The 23403-nt window shown below is 48.3% G+C and overlaps 1 protein-coding gene across 1 annotated transcript in view; it reads right to left on the reverse strand.

Moving 5' to 3' along the window:
* The window catches only part of ACOXL (acyl-CoA oxidase like), a 264136-nt gene that overhangs the window by 31407 nt on the left and 209326 nt on the right, over positions 1 to 23403 (reverse strand). The window contains 2 exon segments of the mRNA XM_054575576.1: positions 8784 to 8854; positions 22590 to 22677. Of these exon segments, the coding sequence (XP_054431551.1) occupies positions 8784 to 8854; positions 22590 to 22677 (159 nt within the window).

The following is a 23403-nucleotide window of genomic DNA, read 5'->3' on the forward strand; positions in this document are numbered from 1 at the left end:
TCCTTTTTTCTGCTTTCTTTTGGTTTATATGCTCTTCATTTTTTAGGCTCTTGAGGTGGTAGCTTTGGTTATTGATTTAAAACTTCCCCCTATTTTCATGTAAGCTATAAATTCTCCTCTCAGTGTTGTTTTAGCTCTTTTCCACACATTTGATATATTGCATTTTCATTTTCATCCACTTCAATGTATTTTTAAATTTCCTTTGAAACTTTAGACATTTTTGAGATTTTCTTTATGTTCCAAGTTATGGTCTATCTTCATATATGGTCTGTGGGGACTTGAAAATAATGTGATCTTTTATTGGTTGGAATGTCTTATAAATGTCTATTAAATCCTGTTTGTTGATGGTGTTGCGTTTTTCTACATGTTCTGATTTTCCACCTGATTGTCATAACAACTGTTGCAATAGGGGTGTTGATCTCCAACTATAATTGTGTAATTTTTAAAATTTTCAGTTCTATCAGTTTCTGCGTCATATTTTGTGGCTCTTATATTTGCTATGTACATATTTAACAATGTTGTATCTTCTTGGTGAATTGACCCTTTTATCATTATGTAATGTTTCCCTCCATCTCTGGTGATTTTCTTTGCTCTGATGTCTATTTTATGTGATATTAATATAGCCACTTTTGCTTTCTTTTGATTGACATTTGCATAATAATTTTTTCTAAGCATTACTAGAACAACTAATAAAAAAAGCTATTCAGAGAGACACACTTCAAAATGCTACTATGTCATAAAATGTCATAAAAATGACATTGTAAAAAATGCTCAAGTAGTGCACAGTAAGGCAAGGAAAACAGAAATGAAAAACAGGGAACTGAAAACAAAAATAAAATGGCAGTTTTAACTCTAAATATATAAATAATTATATTAAACGTAATGTTCTAAGTGCGACAATTAAAGACAGATTGGGTTAAAAAACATGAACCAATTATACACTGTTTACAAAACCATATATACATAGATTAAAGTAAAAGAATGGGAAAACACTTGCAGTTTTCAATTGGGCACAGGTGTGGTTCGTCACAGGCAGGGGAGCTTCCTGGATGTGAGGGCTGAGCTCTGCTGCCTTGAGCAGGCCCATTTAACATGACTTTGGTGTTCACATCCCCTTTGCTCTGTGCTGGAAAATCTGTTATCCCTCATCCACTTGGTAATTCTGTCCATTTCTGGTACCCTGTATTCATGTAACTGAAAGCCCTGGATAGAATGTCCCCAATTCTTGGTAAATCACTCAAGAAAAGTCTCCTGGGTACTACAGCATCATGAAAGCCAGGCCCTCCTCTCTTCTCCCACTAACTTCAGTCCCTTCAGGGCCAAATTTTGCTGTTTCTCACAGGTGGCTTTCACCAAATCCTTCTAGTTTTCTTATTTGTCCCAAGCAACTTCCTCACCTGACCTCCACCCTTCCTTCTCGAACAGCCTGAGGTGAAATCTGCCCCCCCACAGCTGTGCATGGAGGAAATGGGGAACAGAGTGTTCATGAAGGGACGCCCTCCACGTGTTCTGGGCCAGGTTGCAGGACCAGGAACACAGGGCGTGTGCTCTCCATGCCCAGAGAAGCTCACCGCTTTTCTGAGCACTGGGGTTTCTGCTCCCCAGCTAGTGCTCCACCTAGGCATTCATTCTGATGCTGATAAAAAAGTGTCAAGACCAAAGTATGTGTAATGGTCTCACATATGCTGTCATCCGTCCTTGTAATTGTTTGTTCCTCTTAGGTGACCAGGCACAGGCAGTGCTTGCACCCGATGACATTTGGCCTGGAAAGGCATTTCTCTCCCTGGCAGGAGAGCTTCCTGGGGGAGATGGATGAAGTGTGGACTCAGCAGAGCAGAAACCCCCATGCCTTTCTCCTCCTAGTTTCCCACCACCCCTGGCCCCTGGCCTGGGCACCATGCTTTCAAAACAATCCTAGAGCAACTATTAGCTCACGATGGCTTTTGCTGGGTTCCCTCTCAGAGATCTTGCCATTAAACTCTAGAGGTCAGGGAAGTCTTCCACACAAAAGGAAGGAATAGTGAACCCTGTATCTTCAAGACAGCTATAGCATGTGGGGGCAATGTGCACAGCACAGCAAGAATGGAAGCTCCTGGGCACCCCCGCCCCTGGAGAGGCAGCTTTCTGGGTCCCCTGCTTTGGCAGCCAGTTTTCAAGGGCATGCATCAGTGCACCTGAAACACTCTATAAATGGAAAATTCAGAACACAGCTTCTCACACTGACCCCCCAGTAAGCACAGTGGAGCCCACACTGTTGGTTAATTTAATTTCCTGCACAGACAAGAGGCTTAGGTCAAATGCTCTCTCTTCGGCAAGGCTGCTCTAAACCCGTGTTGAGGTGGGCACCCCAGATGAGTGCTCTGTTAGCAACCTGCCTTCCCTCCCTCTTAGCATTTAGCCCTTTCTGATGTGCTTGCTTATTGAGGTGCAATGAAGTACCTGTTTTACCTATTATTGCAAAGCGACCTGAAGATAAGGGTCAGATCTTATTGATATTAGTACCCCAGTGCCTAGCAGTACTGGTACATAGTACATGCTCATAAATGTTTCCGAAGAGGCACTGTGGCAGATATGTGCAGACAGCCACCAAAACAACTCTTCTGTTGACTTACAATGGATCCTGAAATTCTACCATTAGACTTTATTCCTTTGACTTAAAAAGTTAGTCATATGCACCCAAGATTCCTTTCCAAAATAAAAGTTTCATTAGAAGGGATAACTGTCACTGAAATTTTGGAGGGTTGGTTTGAGATGGGCCCTGCAGAACCTTGACACAGGGTTGGAATTTGTGAGGAATGAAGGGAGGGAGACATCCAGGGTCTCAAAGACATAGAGATACAGGAATAAGAGAAAAATATTTTTTATTTAAAGACTGGATCTGAAACTTCATTTATGTCACTTGTCTATCTTTTCCCTTATTAAGTGGGGCGGGGGGCGGGGGGAAGAAACACATTCTTTAAGTGAGCCAGGTACTAGAAAAACATTTCCTGGCACATATTAGTATTCAGTAAATATTTATGAAATGACTTAGGAACATTGTCGGCCACACGCTCACTTCTCTCCATGTGGCTCTAGCTTGGAAGGACACAAGTAGGTGACTGGAAAAGACTATCGTGGACCCTGCCACCCTTCATAATCTGGGCTAACGGAATCCACAGAAGGTGTGACACTACTCATCCTGCACTGGGTTCAGAAATGCAGTCAAACCCCAAATGAGAACCTTCTTCTTCTGTGTGGGAGGCTGATCCCATGACCAGACCCACATGGCTGAGTGGTGGCTGTGGGCATGCATGGTGCACACACAAGATATCGGTTCCTGCCTGTTGCTCAGGGGCCCAGGACCTGTTCAAAGGCAAGGTAAGGGGCCACATGGAGGTCATGGGTATGAAAGAGCCACTTGCAGAAAGGGGACATGACAGGTCACAGTCCTCCTTGAACTTGATGGGAGGTGCCTGTACCTAAGCATTGGCTGCTAGTTTTGGTGCTTAAACTAGCTACCACCTACACAGGTTGAGAAAAGGAAGAAAGAGCAGTTAGAATGCAGGAAAGAGGGAAAAACCCCACCTCGCCCACTCGACAGGCTCAAACTGCCACTGCCAGCCACTCATGAGGCAGGGACAGTCCCCTGCAACGCCCTGCTTTGGAGCCAGGGTTGTGTGGTGAGCACCCGTCAGACTGAGGAAGCTGAGGCCTCCATTAAAGCACAAAAACAGGGAGAGACCCTACGAGGGTATGTGGGCCATTCCCAAAACAGAACCCCGCTCCTTGGACCCAGCTATGTGGAGGGAGTGGGTGCTGAGCAGGACTGTGGGAGCAGTGAAGTGGAGAAGCTTTTGTGACAATGACAGTTTAAGAAACACTGGACAACTAGCCTGTGCGATTCTTCTCAGGGGTGGTGAGTCAGTGGAGCAGTCATGTGAGATATTTTCTTTCTCCTCAAAATCAGCCATTCCCATACAAGGATAAAGTCTTTTATTTATTGTGGAAAACCCTCATTCAAACAGGCAAGGGCTCCATCTGGCTGGGAGAAGATGCCTGCTTCTGGAAAGAAGCTGTACTTTGTAAACTTGGAGGACCAAGGGGCTGTGTCACATTGTTGTTCACTGGGGGCTCTTGGTTTCAAGAAGGACTCAAGTGTGCCCAATTTCCTAGAACATCATCAGACAGAGAAAGAGCTCACATTCTGGCCAGACTGGTGGTGAGGGACCTGGGGGAGCGTGGACCGGCACCCCGCTGTGCCCATCTGCCCAGGACCCCGTGCCTGGGGCAGCGTCACACGTGGCAGCACTCAGCCCTGCTTGCTCGTCAGCGGAGACCTCCCGGGGAACATCGGCAGCGCGCCTCCGCCTGGGCCTCGGCACCCGGCCACCTTGTCTGCCACTCCGGCGGGCCCTGCACGTGCCAGCAGGCAGACAGCAGACTTTGGAACTGCCCTGCGTGTGTCCTCCAGCCACACCCCAGACAATCGCCCCTGCGCCAGTACTCCACTAGAAGGGGCCGGGCCGGAACACCGTCACCCCTGCAGCAGTCACAGCCTTGCCAAGGCCTGCAGTTGGGGGGCAGAGGTTCAAGATGGTGCTCCTTGCCTTGGCATAGGCAGTTCGATTCTTCTTACTGTTTCTAGAGTAGAAGGGCTACAATATCGGGTCCTACCACGTGGAGTCTCCAGCCAGAGGCCTCAGGCCACACTGGGACTGCAGTGGGGGGAATGTTCCGGGTACTCATTCAGCATCATTGGAGGAAGGCGAAAGCCTAGCTCTGGGCCAACCCTGGTTTCTCTGTCCTGCTCCAGTTTTAACAGTTCAGCCAAAGCTCCTTCAACTAGCTCTTGTCTCCTGTCCAGGGAGCAGCCCTCATCAGGAAGGGTCACCTCCTCAACCCAAACCTCCTGCTTGCTTTTCTAAGGGAGGCAGGGGAGCCCAGCAGGCGTTGGCCTCAGGATAGTTCTTTCCCAGAAGCACCCCTGCTGGGGCTGCTGTCTACCGAGCTGGACATGGCTGCTGCCAGGTGTGCGAAAAACTCCCTGAGAACTAAAGGAGGAAGTTGATCAATTCTATTTGATTTAGAAAATTACTGTTCAATCATGCACCGACACCAAAAGGCCAGTCTTCCTGATAATTTCCCTCTTATAGTTTTTAAGATGAGACAGTTCTGGTGGGAGTGGGGGCAGGGAGCATCTGGGCCAAGCACTGGGAGCCGGGTAGACCAGGCAGAGCCATTTAACTGAGTGAGGGGTTTTGGGCTCAACTCAATACTAGGCTAACCAAATGCCTGGTCTGCTGACAGTCTTGGTTTATGGCCATTATCTAAGCTTTATTTTTAATGATGCTCCCTTTCGCTCTTCAAAGCGTCCAGGTTTGGACAAGAAGTTCTGCAATCACCCTATTCCACAGGACAGGAGGTATGGCTGGAAAATAATGCAGAGAGCGGCATGTACGACATGGGGCTTCAGGAACGTTAACCTGGAGAAGGAGAAAGGCAGCAGTTGGGGGCCGGGTTGGCTCACTCTCAAGTATGTGCAGGGTTGCTGGTGACGTCCAGGCACTGATGTGTAGATGCGGGTGCTGAAAGGATTTTTGGACTAATCCACTGCATCTCTTATACCAGAAGAGGAGACTGGGCTAACACAGAGAACAGTGACCTGCCCAAGGCCACACCAGGTTCCTGCAGAGGAAGATCAGGAGCCACCCCAGGGTGTCAAGCCCAGAGGCTCTGTTCTGGGTCAGAGGAAAAGGGCTGACTGTAAAAGACTCTGTGAAGGATGGGTGGATGTCCTGGATCTGGCGTGGCAGCCCCAGGCCTGGGGGCAGTCCCATGGCTCTGAGGCTGAGGAGGGAGGAGAGAGGCAGCAGCAGGGGCTGAGACCTGCTGAGCGAGCTTGGGTGTGAGACCTGAAGCTTAGATATGGAGTCACCAGAGAGTGGTGGGTAGAGCCGAGGGGCAAATGGATTCTGCATGGTTGTGACAGTAAGGGACCCAAGAGATTCACTGACAATCGAACTATGAGTGACTGAAGAAACAGGAAAGTGTGGAGACAGAAAGTAAATGGGGTCAAATAAGTAATTTATAAAATCTGAATCTTTTGTACAATTCAAATAGTAGTGGGCTCTCACTAGAAGGCAAACCCTGACGACAGCTGTCTTGCCCCTCAGCACTTCTCTCCTAGCCCCTTAACAGGGCTGCAGGTGGGAGAATCCAAAGTTGGTAACAGCCTTGACCTCTACTTGGGAGATGGGTAAACCGAGTCATGGGGAACCGAGCTCCCTCCTATCCACGGCATCTCTGCAACCACGTGTCATTGACCATGAGCCAAGAGGAACTCCACGAGCTGGCCCCAACAGTGCACCTATGGTTTCATCACCGTTCTGCGGCCTCCTATGGCTCTGGTGTGGTGGGGAGTGGGGTGAATATGGTTACCTGGATGGAGGTCCCGCGAAGAAGCCAGCCTGAGCGTCCAGAGACACTCTGGTCCCAGCTCCACTGCCCGTTAACTCAAGGTGCAATGGTGGTCACTTCTCTCCCTCCCTGCTCTTCCTGGTCATCAGATGAAGGCTCCTAACTCTGCCACCTGCAAAGTCGCAGATGGTGAGTCTGGTTTTCAAGGGGTATCTGACTTCGACTCAGCAGGAGGCACAGCTTTTGCAATTGTGTTCACCTTTTGCAATTTCTCTGCAGACCGCATACAGCGCACCCTCACAGGTCAGAATGAAAACCTGTCCTCAGGCGTCAATTACCCCTGTCACAGTAGGGATGTAAAAGTTTGCATGCAAAATGCCATTTTTGAAAACATCATATTCGATCCAGATCAGCATTGTTTGCCTGTATCCACTCTCACCCAGTGAGGCTGAGTTCAATGTTTAAGTGCGCCTGCAGATAACCTGCAAAGTGAATAGCTCACCCGAGTAAACACACAAGCAACTGCAGGCGACTGTAGCCCAGTGTTCTGTCACCCTGAACAAATTCTCCCACGTAACCGCTACAGAAATCCTGCACGCTCCTGTCACACCCACCTGGCGCTCTCCAATACATGACATTAAAAACCTCGATCTCCTGAAGCAAAAATCACAAAATAGTTTCAGTATATGTGAACCAAGCACACGTTTTGGCTCAGTGAAACTGCTTTGATGATGCCTGCTCAAATATCTGCAAATATTGAGAAAACACCCACAGACACTGTCCTCGGTTGCCACAGTCTCACAGTCTGCAGAAACCAACACAGGGAACGTGAACACTGAATGTCACTGTAGACAAGCACATTCCAGATGGTTAGACACAAAACTGAAGGTCTGGTCCCCTGACGCCAGCTCTGGACTCTGCACTTTCTACCCAACACGGCCCCTGAGACACCCATGTGCTCTCCATGCGGGCTCACGGGCCATCCAAGCAGCACAAAGGAGTGCGCTCAGCACTCACAAGCACAGTGAAGACAGGAAAATGGGGGCGGGGGGAGACAGACAGCAGGGGAAGAACAAGAGAGAAGCAAGAAAGGGCAAATGGCAGGAGACAATGCTGGTCAGAACAGGATGAAAGACGCCAAAGGCTCTGTGTCGAATACTGACAGAGTAACGGGGTGAGCGTCCGGGGCTCAACTGCTGCTTCGGAGGCTCTGAAATAATGCTGTACCTGGCCTAAAAGATCCTGGGGAACTAGCTAGGTGTGGAAACCCTCAAAATACCAAGAAGAGCTTATGTGACTCAATTTATGGCATTCAAAGTGGGTGTCTTATACCAGGTCTCCCTGATGAACCCAGCAGAGTTGGTATCAGCACTTCTTTATTGTAAGATTAACATCACTGAAAGCAAGAAAAAAAAAAAAAGGAAAGAAAGAAAAAAAAAGACAGACCAGAAATATCACATCTTAGGCAAATGAGCTGAAAATCCCTTCCAGTGACACCCTATTTTTTCCACTCATTTCTAAAGTCAGAGGACACCTGGCATGATGTTTAGGTAAAGAAACGGAATTCCTGGTACACATGGTTTCCTGAGGGTAGAGAAAATAAAGTGACCACAGAAATGTATATGTCTCCAGGTCAGTCTAAGTGCAGTTTCTAGGTGCAAAGAGGAGTTTTAGCCATGAGTGGAAAGTACATGTGTGCCTTTGTGAGTTGTTGGTATGCACTGTTTTCTGCCTCAAAGACAAAGTTTTACTTAAATGCATGTTGGTTGCTGGCCAGGTTTCCAACACTTTGGCTCACCTGTACATACAGCCGAAATGTAGGTTATACCCCACCTGTGCTTCTTGGTCATTCAGGAGGAAATAAAACCACTATTACCAAAAGAAAAAGAAGTTTGTCTTCCACTCAGAGTCAAGGAATCTGTGACCTAAGATGACCTTTCCAGTGGTGAATATGAACAGTCTCATTTGTGTAGCATTCCCCATGGTGACGAAAAGTGAGGCTGTGGCAGACACTGAACGTATGGAATCCTTTGTCTTAATTAACAAGTACAGTGAGAGTCATGGAATTTGGCCAAGCCTCATAAATCTGCTGAAAGAATCAAGACTCTGTCAGAGAAGCTTAACTAGAACCAACTGAGCCCTCTGGAGAATTAATAGATTCCCCGCTAGTGGCTGACACCCACCCTCCTGTCACTTTTTGGAGCTCCACGGACACGGTTATGCTCATTAACCAGCAACCCTCCTACCCGCCGATGACAAGTTTATCCCCGCCGAGCACAAAATTCAGAGATGATAAATTTACTCCTGCTTATAAAAATGAAGCTCTCCTCAGGGCAGTAAAAATGCTACAGCCTTTAAGGAAATCAGGACATCACGTGATAACCTACCTTCATTAATAGTGCCTGGTCCTCTTGGTCACGACAATGCCTCACTGCCAGGGAGAACTGCTCTAAAGTAACTGGAAGGGAGATAATAGAGAGGGTGAGTGGCCACTCTTCAGCTCTGAGCGCCTCTGGTATTGAGAAGAACATGGCCTTGCCTTGGCGACATGACAGAACCCCCCGCTCCCCCGTCCCCTGACTGGCACACAATGACTTCTCCACTGTGTCAACATGTGGCCATTATCATCAGCCAAGCTCCATCCTAAACTGCTGGCAAGTCCTGGGTTCAGCCACCATATGGCCCATCCTGTCCCCCAACGGCCACACAATTTCCCCATTTCCTATCATTTCCACCTAGAGGACTGTACCTGCCTCTGTAAATCCGGCAGTGCTAAATTTTCTCTCTCAGTATTCGATTGTGATTCCCACAGACTTAAAGCTGTGAGCATGGTATGGCCCCCAGTGCTGACTCAAACAAACTCTCATTCCCCAAATAGTTAGGTCACGTTCCCCCAACTATCCTTCTAGGATGGCAAAGACAAACTCAGGAAAGCTTGCAAAAATTGTACATTAACTCCATTTAAATTGACTATGAAAGTTCTAACAATATTAACCTAGACAATTTATACAAATTATACTCCCCTTCTTCATATAAGTGACCCATTCTCATCAAAGGCCACTCATGTGAGCACCTCTTTTTATTTTGGTCTAAATAGGCACCAAACCACATACTGCCTTCCTTCCACACTGTTTTGACTGTATTGTTTCACTCAAAAATGTTCCGTGTGTCCCTGACACCCTCAGATTTAAGTCCACTTCTTTCGACAGGCATTAAGGATTTAATATAGTCAACCCATATAGACAAACCTCTTATTTCTAGATTCAAAGCTGCTGTTCACCCTTCACCTGTCATAACCTTTCATTGCTGTCTGGTGGGCACAGCCCTCCTCTTGCCTTTGGACACAGCAAAGCTGTCTACCCCCTGGAACCCAGCAGGCCTGTCCATCCAATCACTCAAAGCCATTGGCTGCCCAGGGTCCAGCCCAACTCCACAGGGCCCACAAAGGTAGGCAGAGCTAGACTCAGCCTCCCTCACAACTGAGGGATATTCTCAGTCCACTCCTTTAACCCCAAGAATGTCTGGATGCCATGTTTACAAATGTAGATATTTTAATGAGAACTATATCAGCAGCAACGAATTTCATTAATTGAGCATTGTCTGGGTCATTTTTTTTTTTTTTGCCTATAGAATACAGCGCTTTAGACAGTTTTCATCTATGACTAAATTACACTGTGCAGTCTTAACTGTATTGTGTGTTGAGTATTTCTTCCAAATCTAAACTTTTTCTCCTTTTAAAAAGATATTTTATTTACTTTTAGAAATATGGAAAGGAAGGGGAAAGAGAGGAAGAGAAACATTGATGTGCCAGAGAAATATCGAGATCAGCTGCCTCTTGCACACTCCCAATCAGGGACCTGGCCCACAACCCAAGAATGTGCCCTGACCGGGAATCGAACCTACGATCTTTTGGTTTGTGGGAGAATGTCCAACCCTCTGAGCCACACCTGTCAGAGCTAAACTTTTCCTGTTATCCAATCAAAATGTGCTCACAATCAACAGTGGGATCAGCATGGCCAAGGTTACATGTATACGTCCATCCAACCATCCAACTGGCTAAAGCCAATATTAATTACATAGAATCTTAAAATTTCAAACAATTAAATATTTTAAAAAGAGATAAGAATGAACAATACTTTGCCCATAAAAAAGGCTCAAGAAAAACTTGGAGCATGAGATAAGAGCCTGAGCTCTATTGTATTCTACAAATGTACTGGCCCTCACCCCTTGAGAACAAATCAGCCCTGCTTTGGACTTTCAATGTGACATCACTTGGTGTGACAAAATATTGAACTCTGACTATTACCAGAGTAAAGAATAACCTATAAATTTTTCGGATGGTCTTTTAGAAAGTGTCTCTTTTATTTTGTGAAGGTTTACGCTGTGACTGGCCATGGAAATCTAATACTTGCTACTTAGCTGCTAGATTCTCACCCTTCCTGCACCCCTCTCTGTGGTGACCCCCCCTCCATGCCTCCAGCTGCCCATGACTGGACTCCACTGTGACATTTCTAGTTGCTCAGAAGATATGGCACCCAATCAAGCAGCTGCTACCTTGAACTCTGCACATCCAATCCAAAGCAGTTGGCTTCCAGGCCTAACCCATCTTTTCCCCAATTTTCCCATTTGTGTGATACTCTCATCCACCAGCCACCAGGTCTGCTTCCCCGACACCCCCAAGCCTGCTGACCGTTCTTGTGCCATGTCTTAGGATGCACTCTAGCCTCACGGCACAGGTGCCACTTTCAGTCCTGCAGAACCCTTCTAACTTGATGCCAACCTCGATGCCCAGCCCCCCTCTCCCACCACCTGGCCCACTGCTGCCACTATGAAAAATCTGGCACTGATGGCGTCCACACGCCTTTCCTCACCTCCTCAGTCTCAGCCCTTCTTCTCTGGCACAAACCACACTCTCTGATGGATCCTCACTACCATTACTCCATGGCTCAGTCCTCGGTCCACACAATCCCTTCCCTGTCACCTTCCCATCTGCTCAATCCACCCCTCCCTTGAGCCCAGCTGGTGCAGTGATCACCAGCACAGGCCCAGAGTCAGATGGACCAGACTTGAAACCATCATTCTGCCACTACCAGCTGCACATCCTCGGACAACTCACATCCTCTCACTGAGCCTCAGTTTTCTCATTAATCTCATGTGCAGACTGGGGCCTGCTTCCCAAAGTTGGTGTGAAGAGAGATGAGAAAACTGTTCACCCATGAGCAGTGCCTGGCATGGCATCGGTACCCGGTCCTGTGTACCTTTAAGAAATTTTCTCTAACCTTCCCTGTCACCTGATTTCTTCCTGTTGACTTCTTGGTGTGACTCGCACACACTGGGTTTTTCTTTTTAAATTGTTCTTTAGTGTTTAGGTGCAGTTGCTGGCCTTCTCTCAGGGATGAGGCTGTGGCCTCCAGAAGACAGCCTGTGTCTTGGTTTGGACTTTGTCTTAAGTCCGTTTTGTCTAAAATGTCCATAGTCATAACCTGGTTTTGTGGAAATGGACTGCATTGCATTGTGGGATTCAGCCCTGAAGGTGGTGTCTCCCCTTCATCGCTGTATGAGTTTCATGGGGCGAGCACCTCTCACCTTTTCTGTATGAACAACAAAAGCCAGCCTTCCAACTGGAGAGCAGAGGCAGGGCACCCCAATCTCCTGGTTCTTCCCTCGCCTTGGGTGTTAGTGTGACACATGCTCTGATGCCAATGGCAGCTGACCTCTCAACCACTTGCTCTGATCTCACTGAGTCCCAGCGGAGAGAGGCACAGACACAGGTGGCAGCTCCTCTGCGCCAGGCCTGCACAGCCACTTTGCCTGAGCTGCCACGTTCACCACGACCCGGCTGACATTTCACTCCCCACTCCCTCTTCCCTCCCCAACTTAAATAGGAAAAAAACACTCAAAATGAAAGCATTTGTGGTATCTGCTCTGCCTTTGTTGCTGATTCAAGGGCTGGCTGCCTGGTGAGAGTGAGGGGTGCCGCAGAACAAGCTCCCACAGAACCAGGCCCCACCTGGCAGGCTTCTCCTTAGACTCTGGCTGAAATCATTTTCTTGATTCAATAGCGATTGTGTTAACCGCTCTTAGGTGTCCCAGTGCTGTTTATCTCAGTAGGGTCACAGAGGCTTGCACCTGTCTGAGTCTAGTTCTCCTTGGTTCAACCATTCTATCTCATGTGACAAAAGACTGGCCTCACAATACAGGGAGGACAACATATTTCTAGATGGTTTGTCCCCCCAACTCTAAACATGAGCTGCAATGGCTGTTACATCATTTATGTGCAACAGCCCCCGACTCCACATCCCCTGCTGTCTCTTGAAAGGGACATGGGACTTTGTAACATGGAAAGCCATCAAACTCAAGGAAATAGTTGTACCTAGAATAGTTTTCATTATGACATGTTGATGCAAATGGTTGAGGGGGGAGGTGGTGGTTAAGAGAAGCCAAATGCACCCTGGTGCTTATCTTCTCTTTGAAGTGCAGCTGGTAAGATTGGAAATAGTGGGTAGAGCTGACCTTGACACATGCACAAGGCACTCAGAAATCCTGTTTCAGAAAGTTCTTTCTGCGTCTCTCAATCCCTGTGACAGGATCCCGGGAAACAGGGGGTCCTGCCCCAGGCGCCAAGCTCTAGCGAGTCCTGCTCCGGCGTTCCTCCAGCTGCAGCCTTTCCCACGGGTCATAGGCAGTGCCCACCTGGAGCCCACAACCCACTTCTCTAGGAGCCCAGGGCTCTGCAGGGCATGCTTCCCCGGCACCCAGAGCCTGAGCCTCTTCCCTGAGAACGGCTCTTCCTCCTGGTGTTAGCAGGGCATAGACAGGTCTTGGTCATCTGCACTGGAGGATGCACAGTGTGGGGTGGGGCTGCAGTGGGACAGAGCCGGGGAGCTGGGGAGGCCCGTCCCCCTGCCGCAGAGTCCACACCCTTCCAGGAGCCCAAGAATTCTAAAGTTGAATCCGGCCATGAAGCCACATTTGCCCAGGCAAGAAAGTGGAGTGTATTTTCTCCAACACCTTGTAAGCTTGTCCCGACCTCCTGCCCCATGCAGAGCAGCGAAGACCCGACGCTACCATATAGGATGGCCCAAACCTCCTCAAAGCTAGGCCCTTTATTTGTCCCTGGAAAATGTTCAGTCTGGCAGAGAAGGAGGCCTTCACCTCACATACCTTCAGAGAAGATGGGGAACCAGTGTTCTCTTAGGGGCAGCGGCAACATGCAGGCCGACACCTGCCCCCACATGGAAGGTTCCACCTGGAGGAATGGGGCAGCTGAGAATGAGGGGCAGGCGCTGTGCTCTGAGAGCAGTGTCCTCCCAGGTTGAGGCTCTCCTGGCACCGAGGAAGGGGGTCCCATGTCTCTGGCTTGGGCTGGCTTATCCCCAGGAGCCCTTGGCTGGCACCAAGGGTCAGGGTCACCTGTGCCTACGTCCCAGGATCCTGGCCGAAACCCTCTGCTTATTCTCTGGTCCAAGGTGGACCTCGGTGGTGACTGTCCCTCAGCCCTCTTCTCTCCTCTGTGTGGCAGCAATGCCCTCAGCTTATTTTGCAGAACTGTCACTCCAGGCTTCTGAAGTCCGCCACCCACCTCTTCTTCACAACAACAGGGAAATGTTGAAAGAGAGTGAGCGAGCAACAGGAGGGCTTCAGCTTTGCAGGAAGAACTCTTGCTTTCTTTTCAGAATCAGCACAGAGGGGGAGCGGGGGCTCGTAGCTTTTTGGCAACTGGCAGTTGTGGGGTTCCAGGCCCTGCTCATCGGGGTGCGATGAAAGGGTGTGGAGCCCGGGCCCTGTCACCCAGCCTGCTCCTCTGTGGCCACTGGCCCGTGCCTCCTTCTGGCTCGCAAAGTTCATTGCAGAGAGCCAGCAGGACATGGCATGTGCCACACTCCCCTGCTCCAAGACCACGTCCGGAAGCACAGCGGGAGCTCAGAGGGGGCCTCTTCTCCAGCAGACATGGTCTGGTTCTCAGTAACTAAGTCTTTCTGCCTAAGTACTGGAAACTTAGCACTTCCACAGGCTCAGCCTCCTCCAGGAGGGCAGGGGGGACCCTGCTTCTCCAGTGCAGACCCTCCTTTCAATCCCCACTGTGACCACCTCCTCGCAGATCCTTGTCCTCTCTCTTGCTGGCCACGCTCCCTTGGTCTCACCCCTCCGCCCGCCCCACCCAGGGTCTCTTTCTCCAATGCAGCCTGGCCCCTGGGCCAGGAGAATTTCCCTCCTGGAGTCTGGGTGTAAAGTCACTCTCATGCCTCAGTCCCTTCACGGCTTCCTACTGTCCACCAAGCAAAGGCCGTGATCTGTAACGAAGCATCCCGCACACCCGCCGTCCTCCCAGCCCACTATTATTTCCTGCCCCTCCCCAAACACTTCCCCTCTGGTAGAACAGGGGCCTAGGCAGTCCCTGAACAAGCCCTTCATTTTGTTACCTTCACTTTTGTCCACACTGTATAGTTTCTCCCAGAAAGGACTACACATTTCTACATTTGAGATCCTAGTCATAGTTCAAGGCCCAGTCCCGAGAAACCTTCCATCAAGTCATCTCAGAGTCCTGCGACGTCTGCAGCACCCACACCTCTCACAGGCTCGTCGCATCTCACGAGCACGAGGGCCCTTGTATTCACCTCTTACTCCCTCTGCTACATTGAAAAGCATCTTATATCATCTTAGCCCAAAGTCTGGCAAATAAGAGACACTGAAAATTTTGTCAGCAAATAAGTATCTTTGCTCTCTCCTTTGACATTTGTAAGGACTCTGCCCACAAAGGGGCAGTGGGGACAAGCAGGGACACGTTCTCCAGACAGGCAAAGTGCCAGTTTGGTCAGGCCCTGGACGGAGCAGCGATGGGGTCTCACTACTGACATCTTGGAAGCTCTGGTCCTCATCTGAGCCCTGGGAGACAGATGTGGATGACTGGCTGCCAAGTTCCAGATGTGAGAGGTCCCGGAGGGGAGCGGGCAGCCATGGGAGGGGCCAAACCCTGTCGGCAGTGTCTGGGCCTGGGAGGACAGTGGCTTCCCCCTTCTCCAAGCCCGAGCATCACACACGCATCCCATCTTCCTCCTCAGGTTCTTTCCTACAAAGCTGGTTCTGAAGGGGAGCCTCTTGATCTTGGGCCAGGCCAAGCATGACTACAGGAGAAAGAGCACACTCATCGCTGATTCTCGGTTAGAGTCCTTTCAGCCTGTGACCAGTGTTACAAACGCGGTCGTTCACTCAAGAAGAGATGAGGGTGCAGCCCCCCTGGACCTCCTCTCTGGACCCACCGTTGCCCTGTGTGCAGGGAGGCTGCTACCCTCAGATGATGGGATCCTCCCTCATTCATTCCGTGCGGCCCAGCTCACCAGGCTACCACTTAAAAGAGAATTTGAGTGATTTTTGGGGGGGGAAAAATCGCAATATATAGCTTCATCAATCTCTAAGTACACCGATGTTAAGTGAAATTTTTCCACCGGATTTTCAGACTCCACACTCTGATGCATCAGACCAGGGGTGCCAAGTGTCAGTAAAGGAAGGTGAACACTGATGAGAACCTTGACTTTCATGATCCTGCGATCACTTCCCCATCCACCAGCCCATGCCACTTTGGGCATAGCTCAACCCTTGCTTAACAATTACCTCTCAGAGGCTTGAATGCTTTTTTTTTTTTTCCCTTTTCTGTTCTCACATTTCTGAGTAAAAGCCATCATTTTCAAGTTAATAGAGCATTATGTTTTCTCTGCAAATAAAATCCCATAACTCATAAGCTGAGAAAGAGGCAAATTCACGCACAGGAGACACAGCACGATTTTTCCTTCTGACATTTGGGATCTACGCTAGGTTAAAAATGATGTTTTTATCTCCGGTGATTTATCAAACTCCAGATTTCATAAAAGATTAACAGATGCACTGAAGAAAGAATACATCATCTTAATGCTTCATTTTGACACTTTTGGTATCTAAAAAGCATGTGTATCAAAGATCTCCCCTCCAAACACTCGATAGTTCCCATGATTTACACATTTAATTTTTGTTTTTAAAACACACTTGAAGTGAGAACATGGCAGAAGCCACCTTAAAGAAAATGGTCACATTTGAAACATACAGATTATTTATAGACAAAATACTCAAAGAACTGAAAGAAAATCTGGTCACCAACAGACAGTTGCTTTTTCTGTGTTTTTTCTGTAGTTCATTTTGGTTTTTGTGTGGGTGGCTCATGTGAACTCAAAGGTTATTTGCTAAATGTTTTGTGAGATTAGAACATGTTGTCCTTTAAAACCTAAATTTAAGTGTACGTGTATTGCAAATATGTTTAACTTTAGCACCTGAGATATGGGATCATGTTTTTTATATCAAATCATACCTGGAATTGCTGTGATAGATAAAGAGTTCTTATACTTCTACTTTTATTCAGTTTAGAAGGTCTTATTCTTAACAGAAAACATGCAATATAAAGTTACGCAGTGCAAATTGCTTCTTTCTTATTTTCTGTGTCACTCCTGCCTGCCAACTTGGGAGCTGATTAACCCTATTTTGAAACACCCAGGGTCCAGGATTTGTAAAGTCAGCATGGGCTGCACATTGCATAAGACACAGTTTCAACCACACAGTGGAAAACAACAGGAGCAAATAAGCTTAAAAGTAAGGAGGGCTGACTTTTCTTGCCTCCTTAGCAATGCTGAGTGAACTACCAGATCAGGTCTGCCACGCAAGGTGGGCAGCGGACAGCTGTCTGTTAGGATGTGAATACTCCTTCTGCTGGGTGACCCTAAGCAACTTCTTTAAGCTCTCTGTGCCTCAGCTTCCTCACATGGAAGCTGGGTAGACAGTGGTCCTTCCTCGTTGCCTTGGTGGGGGATTAGGCAGTGTGCGGCCATCACATTTTGAGCTAGCTGTCCCGTGATTCTAAGGCTCTAGTGCTTCTACACATGTCTTTTCATTTATTTCTCACAGAAGGCCCATGAGACAGGAAAAATAAAAAGTGTTATTCAGAGACAAACCCAGCACACCCAGTAACAGTCGGGAAAAGCAGTATAGGCCAATTTTAATACAGAACCAATTGAACAAATATACAGAGAAAACCCTCAGAAAGTTCGAGAACACTGGAATTCCCACTTGTCTGTGTTCCTCTGTTGGAAGGAAAGCCCTGGGGAGCTGGGGTGGGCAGGCTCCTCAAAGTCTGATGCCTAAAAAGCCTTCTGAGCAAAGCTTTGGGGTTTACCGCCCCTGGGTCAAGTCCCAGCACCATACTTACTTGTATGGGACCCAGGCAATTGTTCACCTCTGAGCCTGTTTCCTCAACAGGCTTTGTGATGTTGTGGAAAAAAAAATGACAAGAGCCACATGCTCAGTGTGGCCATGGCATGGAGGAAACAATCAGTGGGCGGGGACAGCAGCTATCACCACAGTCATCTGTTATCATCTGGGGCCCAAAAGATGAGTGACATTTGATTAGCACCTGGGCTGAGTGCGGTATGATGCTGGGCAGTCTGCCTGTAGAACTTTCTTTTCTCCTGTGTCCATTTACTGATAAGGCACAAAATCAAATCCAACGTGGCCCAGGACAGGCTCTCCCAAGGGTGCACATGCTGCAAAGTTCAGTCAAATTTCTCCTTTTTTATTTTTCAGAGCCGTCATTTGTGGTAGCACGAAGGACCCACGCACTCCTACTTAGCTGTTCCCACCTCACCAGGTGCCTCCCTCAGATTCCCATCGGCCTCTGCCCTCCTCTCTCCCTCAGGGAGGATTGTGAAAGTGCCAGTGGAAGCCAGTTCTCACTTCCTTTTCTCCCAAATGTTTCCACCTGGTGTTTCCAGAGGGTGCCTCTCCACTGGCCCAGTCGTCGGGAATGAGGGACCCAGTGACTCCACAGCTCTCACGAATGGAGGGGTCTGAGGTTCAGCCATGTGACCCAGACAGAGAAAACAAAGCCAGAGCCAGACCATTCCTCGCCGACTTTGGGGCCTCTCAGGTGCTGCTCTGTGAGACTCTTGGCCTTCTAGACCCCCTCGTCTGCTTCTGCCACCCACATGTCTAAGGGGTGCCAAGCAAAGGGAAAGCTGAGCAACAGGGAGAGCCCTTCCAGCCCCACTCAGGGCACCTACTCAGGGCACCTACTCAGGGCCCTGGGACTGCTCTAAAGACCAGCGCCCCCAGCAGGGAGTGCCCACAGGAAAGGAGGGCCCTCAGGCTGTCACAGCCAGCACCCTCCGTCCCCACCCACAGAGCTTCCCTTCCAGCAGCAGAACAGCGCAGGGCCTGTTATTCAAAGAACAAGGTGGTTGACCTGCAACCTCTGGTTCCGCCCTGGAGGTCAGGTTTGCCCTTCTAGCTGGGAGGACACAGGTCTTGGGGGACTTCTGCAGCTGAGTGTGAGACAAGTACCCAGACTCACACAGGCCTTCTGGATGAAGCTGGATGTTTTGTTTCTCTGAACTAGCATAATGTAATGCACGTTCAAGAAGGTGGTAAGTATATTCTCCCAATTTATCAGAAGATAGATGCCAAACTGAAATCAAATCAGGGTGCATGTGGTTTGTATAAAGAACCTAGGGTCCCATTAACAATGGGGATGAAGGTGCAGATCCCCTGAAGAACATTGGAACAAGCACTCATGGATCAGATACAGAAATGATGCTTTAATTACCCACACAACCCCTTTTTTATTAACAAAGTCCTGTTTGGAAATAAAACATCCCTGAACGGAGTCTGAAATTAATCCTCCAATAGGCAGAAATCCACACTATTTATATATTCTAATTATAATTACAACCTGCTTGTAATGTGAACATTCTAAGTTATTGGTCCCTTTATTAAGAGCCAAAAAAAGACTTCCTGCAGCATAATGAGCACTAGTCACAAGCTTCGTGCGGGGTGGGTTGGGGGGAGGGGAACCAAGAGACAGTTCTGCAAGGGGCTGGAGGATGGTGGATGTAATTTATTTAATAAAAGTGCTTAGTTGAGGAATTGGTGCACCCTTAGGGGCTCAGACAGCTCCACGCCTCAGAACTGCTATTTCTAGGGCAAGATAAAAATGTGTATCGTAAGAAAATAACAATTTATCATTGTAATGGTCACATCCCACTTCAGAATCCACTGGAGACTACTTAACATTTTTATTTCAAACACTGTTTTCTCCGAGTCCTCAGGTGACACACGAATACTGATGCCAAAGGCTTTTCCCCATTTGTTCCTAATAAAAGTGGCTAGATCCCGAGCTCATTTTCATCTGGGGTGACGTAAAGGTCTGCGCATTCACAGGCTGATCCTTCCCCTCCCTCCTGTGCTCTCCTTCCAATGTCTCCAAAGGCAACATCAGGCAGTCACGGAAGATGAAGGGGCTCCCCTGCTCCTCCCCCTGTACCCTCCTTCCCACCAGGCCTCTTCCAGAGGGTCACATGCTATTGGAACGCAATGACATGCTGACCACACTCTGCCTGGGTCCTGTGTGCTCAGTGTGCCTACCATGAGAACCCACTCTGTATCTGACAGGCATCCTCATTATTGATGGATTTCTCTATTTCAAAAGGCTCCCAAGATTTGTAAATGTTGCCACTAAACAAATTCTTATTACTTTTCTTCTGTTACTTTATACAGCCAAATCCTTCCCATCTGGCATTAAACCTGAGGCCAATTTTCTGAAAATAGTCACCTTTGTTACTGTGATTATTAACCAATAAAAGGTCTGGATTTCTTTTGTGCTGTAGCCACATCAAATCCTTGAGGTTTCTTCCTGGTGTTAAGACATCATACATTGGAACCTAACCCGTATAACTTTTTCTCTTTGTCTTCCTCTTAAGGAACAAGGATCTAAATGTTCCATGGTGATTATGGGAACTATGGTTTTTGTAGAGTAATAATAAACAGTAATAAAACATATATATTGAACACTAACTATGGGTCAGATGCTTTCAAGTATCTTCTCAATGGCCCCAGGAGGGAAATATCACAATATCTGGATTTTGTAAACAAGGATGAGACAGAAGGTTAGAGAGGTTAACTAATAACTCACTCGTAGTCACAGAGCTGGTGGGGGTAGAAAAAGCCTCTGAACGCAGACAGCCTGACTAGAGATGAGCTCTCCCCGCACACAATCAGATTTCTTATGCTCTCCACAAGTGGGACGAGCGGCTCAAGATGTAGTGGTCAGTGTTTTTAAGGTGAAGGCATGAGTTTTTAATTCTTTGATGCCCTCTTCAAATTTAGTCCCATCTCTGAACGTTTACAAGCTTCTTACTCAGCATCCACGCAGCCCATCCCCGCATCCTGGGAGGGACGATGGCTACAGCCAGTACCCAGCGAGGAGCCCGGGCACAGGGGCCACGGTCCCCGAGAACAAAGCCATGAAAATGTACACGGAATGGACAAGAAGCCCTGAGTCATCTTGAGTGCTGCGTCATATCCCAGATAAGTTTCAGCCTGATCAATAAATCTGAAAACATAACCCACCAAGAGAAGGGGGGTGGTTTACATCAACGTCCTAGGGGTGAGGTTGGTGCTGAGCACCAGGGTAGTCCAAGAAGCAGACACCCTGTGGGCACCAGCATGAGACCTTCAAGGCCAGTGGGCCAGCATGGACACTCAGACCCCCACCAAGAACCGTGCAGACAGTCTACCTCTGCACCTCTTGGATTACAGCTGAATCCCACACAGAGAGGACGGGGTAGGTATGTGTGAGTCGCCAGCTGGGTTCTGATTTGTGGTGAATACACTGGCATTCTGGTTACATTTGAGTTCGATTAAGGTGAGCCAGCTCCCCTGAGCCTCATTTATAGTGGGCTGAAGACGAATTTAAATTTCTAGATCTGCAAACAAGGGAACTCCATGTTCCTAAATAACCTATAGAAAAGGAACCTTTGTCCCTCCCAGCCAGTCTCCTTGCCCCAGGGAGCAGGGGGAGGCAGTCAATCAGAATCTGGGACCCTATGAGGCATTATACCGCTCAATGACTAAAAAGGGGGGCCCCAGGTGGGGTGTGCCTGGGGGCTCCCCCACCCCATGAGGAACCTGTGCTCTTGGCATGCTCATCTCTGCGTTCTTTTTCCAGCCCTTACTCCTGACCCTGTGTCCTGAGCTCACCAAGGTCCCAAGGGCTGGACTGCCTGTGCCTACACTGCTCACAGCAGTCAGCCCCGGTCAGCTTTGAGGGAGGGTCCTGGCAGTCCCACTATGGTGGATGATGTGGCACCTTCTCTGCGGGAACTGCCTGGCCAGCAGGTTGGGTGGGATGAAGGCATTCACTGCTGCGTCATTGGTTTGACTCTTAACAGAAACCATCAGGAATTCCATCCCTGAGACTTCGCTCAGGGGCGCGACAGGACTGGGAGCCAGGCCCTAGAGCTGTGTGGTGACACACTTGTCCCTGCCTTCCTGGGCGATGGAGAACCCCATACAGCAAAGAGAAAGGGCCTGCCTTTCTCTTTCACACCTCCAACAATGGGTGCAGGCGTGACAAAGAATCCACTAATGAGTCTTGATGTTAAACAGTAATTTCAAGAAAAATCTGCCATATCTTCATGGATTTTACTGTTTTCAATGTTTCCTTCCATTTCATGTGATTTTGGTCTTTTGAGGTCAAAATGAACATTCAGGGTTTCTCACGCTCTTCAGGACTCACATTTCGGCCAGGACGACCCTTTGTTGTGGTGCTGTTCGGGCACTGTAGGATGTCCTTGGCCTCTACTCACTAGCAACCCCTGCTAAGTTGTGACAACCAAAAATGTCCCCAAATGTCCCTGCATGTCCCCTGGAGGGCACACTTGCCTCTGGTTGAGACCACAGCTTTAAAAGGCTGAACAAGTTTCTTATTAATTCAGGGATTAGGCTTAAGTAGTTAGCTCTGGTACTTGACATACTCCAGGCAGTGATCCTATTAAAAGGCCCTCCCTTTATCTTGAATGCACCTCCCATTTGTTTATTTGGGAACAACAGTCACTGCTGGGCAGGGGGCCACGGCTGTGGACCTGCCGGCTGCCAGCTGGCTCCTGCTGAGTGCTGCTGGTGACAGCGGGTGTGTTAAGCTCAGTGCGGGAGTTCTGTGGGAGTCGACGGGTGCTGTTCAGCCAGTGTTCCTAGTAAGTGGGAATTAAGGTACTTGGGGACCCTAAATTCAACATGAGAGCTCAGACTGGTATAGGGACTGTCTTTTCCCTGCCGAGTCTCCTTGCCAGATAACCTCTCTGTCGCTCAATTATGAATACTCAACAAGAGCCACTGACCTCTGTGAATGTGCACCAGGGGCAGGCAGGCGACATGATGCAGACGCGACTTCCAGGCACTGAAGAAGTCTTCCTTCTTGGTCACCACCTGTCAGATGGGCAGAAGAAAAAGAAACACTGCTGATATTCTGAGAGCATCATACATAGCAATAAGGCAGATGGCAAACACACACACCTTCAACACACCCTTAAGCCCAGGTATGTCCCAGAGCTGCCTTCTGTGACCCACGAAAGCTATTCATTACATGATGGATTCCACAAGCGTACTGTGTCCCGTTTATTGTTTATATGACTTCCTCACACATATCATTGTGGCTACCACCAGCCAATTCCGGAGATGTAACAGACAGTCAAAAACACTGTGAAGAGAGAGCATGTGCATGGATAAAGTGAGACTGTTTGAAATTAGCCCTCTCTGCCTGAGTCCTAAATATCAGAACTAACTACTTAAAACTAATCAGCAACAAAAACAACCCACCCTCCCTCCCTCCCTCCCTCCCTCCCTCCCTCCATGGTTGTCAGGTACTTTCACTTGTTTTCAAATTGTCTCCTGACCAGCTGTCATAGTTCCAGAGTTGGCATGTGGTAGTGATGGTACTAGCCTATTTGATATGTATCAGAAATTAGCCATAAACACGGAAACAAACTCACAACACATTTATGTCATGTGTTCATCTAATCAAGAGCTTTTGTGGGTCCGCTCTGTGTAAGGTGGGCTTTCAGTCACTCTAACAAAGGAAGGTTTTATTTTGTTTTGCTTTGCTTTGTTTCGTTTTTTAGTTGGAGGGAGATGAGGAAACATAACTGGAATACA

This window comes from Pteronotus mesoamericanus, unplaced genomic scaffold (assembly GCF_021234165.1).
Source record: "Pteronotus mesoamericanus isolate MK-2021 breed Mesoamerican mustached bat unplaced genomic scaffold, CSHL_Meso_final contig_311, whole genome shotgun sequence".
Taxonomy (NCBI): domain Eukaryota; kingdom Metazoa; phylum Chordata; class Mammalia; order Chiroptera; family Mormoopidae; genus Pteronotus; species Pteronotus mesoamericanus.